Here is a 7,193-nt window from a genome sequence, read left to right on the forward strand (position 1 = left end):
GCTAAGGGAGAGGAGCCTGAGATGTAGCAATTTCCACGTACTTTGCCATCATTCCTGTTGCATCAGCTCACCTTCAGGACTGCACCACAGCCTATTGATGATACTGGAAGTATTTGCATGAATGTTTAGCTATGAAATGAATCTAATACACACTGCTTCATATGTGTTACTCACTCTGGTTTTTGAGTGCCTTTGAGAGCTTTTGAGTGTAAAGAATTGATTTTAAGTAAGCAATTTTTTTTTAAAATGTTTCTCGTTAACAGCCTGATTCAGACTCCACCAAACACTCTACTCCATCCAACAGCTCAAATCCAAGTGGTCCCCCGAGTCCCAACTCTCCTCATAGGAATCAGCTTACACTAGATGGACTGGACCAGTCAACCTGTGACGCGTAACGCTGCCACTCGCACCATTCAGGCTTCGGTCATCCGCTGCTCTGCGGAGCGCTCGAGCAGGGCAAGGCTGTCTCAGATGCTAGTGCCAAGACTGACACTGAATCTCTAGTGTTGTACAAGAATAATTATATATCCAGATTGTAGATACAAACTATTGAAATGAAGAAAATTCTTTACTAAATAGCGTTTGAGCTTTTTATGCAGAATTGTTCACTGCTCAGTTACGGTTGATTCCTTTCTGCACAGCTGTGACACAGTTTTATTGCATAGGAGCAATTAAGGCCACCAGTAAATAGTCTTATTCTTATGCTGAAAAAGAAATACAGATACTGATAATGTTGCTACAATATCGGGAATATTATTTTTCTATAGAATGATGTAATGTCTCATTAGCAGGAAATCCTTTTAGACACAATTTGGACCTCTAAATAGGAAATGTGAGCGGGTCTAGTTACATCCTCAAATGAATACACTTTTCCCTTTTTTCCCATAACTGTTTCCTAAATCTTAAGGAGAATGCTAGGAAGCTGTAGGTTGTTTCCAACATCAATAGAATCACCAGGAAGTCAAATAAAAGTTGGTTATAGTTTTGTGGCCTTTTAATTCATTTAGCCATTACATATACAGCTACATAACTGTATTTCTGTCTTTCTACCAACTTTTTAGTCTTGTACATAGGACTACTGCCGGTTATCTTTTACCCGTACCCTGCTTTTTAGTCCTCATCAGTCAGTCATTAGTCAGGGCTTTTAAAATCTTGGTAATTACTGCTGTGAAAAGAATTTTACTCCTGGTTCCTGCCTATCTCCTTCTCAGAAGTTGTTTCTCCTGGGTTTTTGGTGTAAGGACACACTACATTGTTTAGCTAGCAAGCCTTCTCATGGACGTGTTGCCCTCAAAGTCTGCTTGACCTAAGGGACTATATCACACTAAAGCATCAATCTGTTTTACTGGTTACCAAAGTGGAACGTGAAGGATGTGTAACTGGGGGTGCTGCTTTTCTCATTAATTGTATCCTCACCTGCATGAAGACCCCATGATTATTAATCAAGTATTGATCATGTAGAAAAATGCACAACACACTCCTGTATATTTTGCTATGGCCCACGTGCAGTGGTGATGTTTTGCGTGTATATTTAATCTCATGCTTCCATGTATTATACATTTAGTAATCAAAGATTTGTGACCATGTTTCATTAAAAGCTTGTAATTAATTCAGTGGCTGGCATATCCAGTTTGTCATTGTCACACTAGTGTGCCTTCTGTGCCAATTTTATGACAGTTGGATGTCACTTATTTAAAATTTGGTTTAAATGGGCTAATGATATACCAGTGGCTAATGTTCTTTTCTGAAACACTGTATAGGACGTGCACTTATCTTTAGTTTAAACTGAGTGTTCTAGTCAACATTTAATCCTGTTACGTTAAGTGTTCGACAGTACTTGCTCTTTTTCTCAGATTCTTGATAAAGGGGCTCAGTTAGAGCTGGACACTACTGCTTTGGGGGGTTTCTGGTTTTTACTTTTTTAATGTAAGTCTAAGTCTTTGTAATTATTGAATTGTGAGAACATTTTTGAACAATTTACCTGTCAATAAAGCAGAAGAGGGAGGTTTTAAAGTTCATAGTTGTCTGTCTTGACATGTGAAAACAGTATACCCCTGACACTTGCTTTAGTCTCCTGGTAAATCCACTTTGTTCACATGGGTGTTTTACATAAACTGAAAGATACTTTGAAGCTCCGTACCTGAATGCCAAAAGAAAGGTGTCTGTCTCTGCACGTAAATGCATGTTCAGGAGCAATGGAAGGCCTTTTGGGGAATACAATGTTGATATTTTGTGCCCTTGGTTTGTGTTAGAGTTGTCTTTTCATCGAGTCACTGGCCCGATTAATTAGTTTTTGAATTATGTATCAGACTGTTTCCTTATGGCTGAAGCATAGTGAGGAGGCTGCAGGATCTATTCAGGCGTCTGAAGTGTGATGAAACAATAAAGACTTTTGACTTGCTGTCGGAGCAGTGGTCCCAAAGAAACACCTAGAAGCATCTCCAGGATTGTCGTGTGAGTGGTGCAGCCCCTAATAGAGGATTTTTTAAAGCTCCTCTCACGCTCAGTGTTTCAGCACCACAGAGCTCTCTGTAGCTATTAACAGAGCCAACATCTTCACTAGTGTGGCCTGGGTAAGTGTCCCTCATGCCTGACGGAGTGCCCAGCTCCTCCTGGATCCCTCCTGTGTTTGTCTCGCCCCTCTTACTCCAGGTTCTCTTAGTGGGGCAGGCCCAGGTGGATATTTTGGACCTGGCTGTTCTTGCTCAACCAAACCTTGCTGGGCAAGGCCACCAGGCTGGGATGGGTCAGCTTGGGAAGGTGCCCGGGGGGTGGGGGTGACGGCTGGTGGGAGGTTTGAGGGCTGTGTGCCGGAAGCCTTCTCACAAGTATTCATGCTAATCAGCATTTGACTTTTAAAAAGCATTTCTACTGCTCTTGAGCTGATTTTTCTCTGCACAGTGAGGACTTCAGATGACAACAAAGTCTTTAATTATGAGGGTATTAAATCATAGCACTCAGCAATGCCAGGGCTTGGTTATAATTTAAGCAGGAGAACATTTCTAGAAAAATAAATTAATTGCTCGGTATGAATACATTATTCTTTATTTTTTTTTCCCCTCAAGTCTGGCCGAGCAGAATTCCTCCCCAAGTCCTCCACCACAGCCCTTTGCAAATATTCTGTTCCCTTAAGGCTTCTGATGCTGGTTGCCTAAAGAATCTTCCTAAGCCCTCAGGAGAACTTTCAGAAATGCAGAAATTCAAGACTCAGAGTGACATGTTCCTCTGACAGTGCACTTTCTTTTCCCTGCAGGCTACCAGTCTGATACCACAAGTGAGGAATTGAGTTATGCAAGGAATGAGGATAATTTGGCCTGCCTACCCCACGCAGACATTACACCATGTCCCAAAGCCAGGGTGATGGGTGTACGGCTCACCAGACCATGTCGATCACTTGCAGCACGCATCTTCACCCCAAAGGCTGTGGATTTTGAAACGCATCCTGTTGTCACTTGCTACCCAAAAGCTAAACCCATCTGCCACCACCTCTGGCTGTAGCACAGATGTGCTGAGAGCAAACAGCTTCCAAAATAGATGCGATCTGCTGGGAGGGGGGGTAAGCACTCGCTTCATGTTTGCAGGGGAAGTGCTTGACCCAGCCAAAACACAGGGAGGGGACCTCAGCGTGGAAATGCTTGATGTCCAGGCACCCTCACTGTTCTCCACAGTGCCAAATTAGGCATCCTCAGGAGAAAGCAGCACATAAAAATTGTAAGGGCTGGCAGTGGTAATCTAAATAAAGCACTGAGAAGCAGGGAAGCGTTTGAGGGAAGAGGTGACTGTGCGGACTGAACTGTGCCCTTAGGAGAGTTAAGCAAAGAAACAGTGAAAGGCTTCACGTCATACCCACAAACTTTCTCTTGCTGCTGAGTTCAGCCTATTTTAAAAGGAAAAGAAAAAAAAGAGAGATGGTATTCTTGCATGCTGCGTTACTGGAGCATCTCATGTTCAGGTGTGCACCCCGCCTGCTCTGCACGAAGCAGCTCCAGCAGGCAGGAATGAGAGTACCGTTCACCTGCTCAGCCCTTGCAGCAGGTCTGGAATGCCTTGTCTGCTTGTGCCCCTGTAAACGTGGCTCCCGTCTCCATTTCCCTTTACACCCCTCCTCAGCAGCCTTGTGCTCCTCACAGCTCAAGAGCTGCAGCCACTACAGCCCTTTCCCAGCGGCACCACAGGGCCAGCGAGCTCTGGTTCGCAGGAGGGGGCCGTGAGGACCAGGGCGGCAGGAGGGAAGGCACAGTGCTTGGGAAGAGCCAGCACCACCCCAGTGCCCCTCGAACGGATTTCTGTGCGCAGGGGCTGATGACAAGAGAGGACATCAGCTGCACGTCTGTCGCGGGGTGCCAGGGAAAGCCAGACGTTGGCAGAGCATGTCCCGGTTGTGAACGATGCTCAGACCTGTGTTCCGGCGGGGTTAGCTGAGGACAGGAGCAGAAAACAGCAGGACGTGCTCAGCGAGCGGGAGCTGCAGTGCTGCGCTCCAGCCAGAGGAGGAACATGAACTCAGGAATCAGCCAGTTCCCCATCCTTGCAGCAAATATTTTCCCTGCTCCCCAATAAGCTGCAGCACTTTTTTTTGTCACCTGACTACGCACGTTTATGCAGCTTTACTGGTTGGTTCCTCACAGATAAAGCACTCGGATTTTTTTGCAGCATCGCCTGCTTTCCAGTTTCTTACGCAGTCCCTGCTCTGCGGTCCCGTGAGGAAGAGCAGTGCAGAGCCCTGCATGCTGGTGGAGGAGATGGCCACTGCCACCCTGCAGCGCCTTGGCCAGCCCCTGACAAAGCCCACGTTTCGCTGCTGCTGCCTCCTGCCGCAAACAACCACAAAAAAAGCATCTGTCCCAGTCTGTTTGTAGGCTCTGTGGTATTTTGAGCACTGCTGCCTGCTGCACTGTCTGAATCTGGATTTGCACAACTTCTGTGAGCAGCTGTAACACGTGGAGGGAAGGAACAATGATATGAGTCTGTGTCCATTAATACTGTGCAAGTTGCTTTTTCTTTTAAGACTGCAGGAAACAATGACTCCTGAGATCTTGCTATTAACACTAATGCATTTTGCATTAGTCTGTCACAGCAGGGACCCCTGACTCTCAGGACCAAGAGCAAAACAAAGCCATCAGGTGCCCAGCCGAGCGGCACACAGCCTCAGTGACATAAACCACCCATCTAATGCACTGCTTACCAAAGGTGTCTGTGAATTAAATTCCTTGCTTAGGCAGGATCCCAGGAGAGACCTTTACGCACCTAAACCCGTGGTGTTACCCTGTCTGCACCACGGGCTGTCTGCGTGCACTTGTGCACAGGGCAGTGATTGTGGATACAGCTGCTTTCCAGCAGCTGTTGGCCCCCGGCATCGCAAACTGACTCTGGCGCTGCCATATTTCTGCAGAGCTCCCCCCTCCTCGTGACGCTTTCTGTACGAGCAGGCGAATGTGGCTCCTGAAGGAAAAGTACAGACTGTGCTCTGCTAGCACGCTGACAAAAATTGATCTCTACTTTAATTAAAGCCTCCATTGTAAGTGACCTCGAGCAGCTAATGCATTTTAAAAACGAAGCCTCGCCAGCAGTAAATCCATACACCGCAGTACGGAGGTGTTACTGGGCGGTGAGCTGTGCCGCAGGGTGCCCGGTGTCCCTCTGTCCCCTGGGACCATCCCATCTCATGGGCACACGCCTGCCTGCTGCCCATGCCGACATCCCCGCATGCCCAAGTGGGTCGCAAGGCTGCTCGCAGGGGATAAACGCCATCCTGACACCATCTTGTACGCTGGTCCCTTTTGCCACAAGGTTGTTACCTCTCCCGGAACATGGCCACAGGGTGCTCTTGCCTCTCACCTTCTCCATACATTGTGGGAGATGCTGCCACGAAGATGCCTCATGATCCTGGGGCGAGGGGCCCAATAAACAGCAGCAGGAGGGAAACGTTTCGCTCCAGGATGAGCAGCTCCTGGGGGAATGGCCCCAAGCCCTCTCCTGGCACAAGGCAGGGCTGGGGTGAGGGGCTGCTCTGTGCAACAGCCTCCAGCATGCAGTGCTGCATCAGTGGGGAAAATCAGTCATGTTTAGCCAAAGGCTTGTAAGCTAGAGGGGACTCAGTCACTTGCAATGAACTGATTTGAAAGGGAAAAACAGCACAAAAGGCTCACACAAGGAGCAAGTAAAACACACGTACAGATACAAACGCCCCCTTGGCAGCGAGGCCCAGCGGCTCTGTGGGGCCAGCGGACATTGCAGCTGCTCTCGCAGCACCATGGGAACATCACAGATGTTGCTGCACCATGTACACACTGGCCCCTGGGCTGTGGGGAGTTGTCCGGCCTTGTAGGGTCCATATGAGGGCTTGGAGTCAGGGTTTATTGCTTGGGTTCGCATCACTGGAGTGCTCTGTATGCTGTGGGATAAGTTTGGGGGGCCCAGCCCTAGGTCACTGCACTCCACAGAGATGCACTTGTAGCAGGACCACAGGATGGTGGGACGTGGTTATTCCCAACTTGCCAGTGTCAGCCACCACCTGCAGCAGCTGATGGCTTCCTCTGCGTTTCAACGGTGCTGGTGGCTGCTTCACTTGGTACCAAGTACCTGACAGCTGCAGCAGATGCTCCTGCCCTGGAAAGTTGCTTTTGATCCCAGCGCTGCCAGAGAGACACCCTCAGCAGAGATGTGCGTGGATGAAACCCACAAGCACAGACCTTCTGCCAGCCCTGGCTCTGCCCTGCTTGCAAAGCGGCGGCAGCAACCAGGGTCATGGAGATAGTCTTGTTCCCTGCCACGTTCATGTTTTGCGTCCTATCTGCTTGCCCTGCCCGTTACTGGAGGCCTCTCTGAGGGGAGGGCGCAGCAGGGCCCATCACCCTTTGTCAGGGCTCTGATGCACCTAATGATGAATTCCCAGGCCTTTGAGAAGGGATTATGTCTTCCAGAGACTAGAACAAAACATAATAAACTTAAAATAGCTGCTTCCTTATGGAATATGCCAACAAGCCCTACTGAAAACCCAGTAGAGTGTAAATTTGCATAAATTAGCATACATCTCCATAATTTCAGCCTCACCCATCAGACCTGCTCCCGTAATGAAGTGCCGCCTGACATTGTAGGCAGCTGAGGATATTTGACACATGCCAGGCTGCAAACGCCACTGCTAACGAGGCCCCTCGGTGCCAACTGCCCGACTCTCCTTAGAAGTGGACCAG

At 48.2% G+C, this 7,193-nt stretch overlaps 1 protein-coding gene across 16 annotated transcripts in view; it reads left to right on the plus strand.

The window, feature by feature from the left end:
• The window catches only part of CDC42BPB (CDC42 binding protein kinase beta), a 95,118-nt gene extending 93,102 nt beyond the window's left edge, over positions 1-2,016 (plus strand). For all 16 annotated transcript variants that reach the window (XM_065063412.1, XM_065063411.1, XM_065063415.1 and 13 more), the window contains one exon: positions 264-2,016. In XM_065063412.1, the coding sequence (XP_064919484.1) occupies positions 264-395 (132 nt within the window). In that variant the 3' untranslated portion in view covers positions 396-2,016. The remainder of the gene's footprint in view (positions 1-263) is intronic.
• The last annotated feature ends 5,177 nt before the right edge of the window (positions 2,017-7,193 follow it).

This window comes from Columba livia, chromosome 5 (genome assembly GCF_036013475.1).
Source record: "Columba livia isolate bColLiv1 breed racing homer chromosome 5, bColLiv1.pat.W.v2, whole genome shotgun sequence".
NCBI lineage: Eukaryota > Metazoa > Chordata > Aves > Columbiformes > Columbidae > Columba > Columba livia.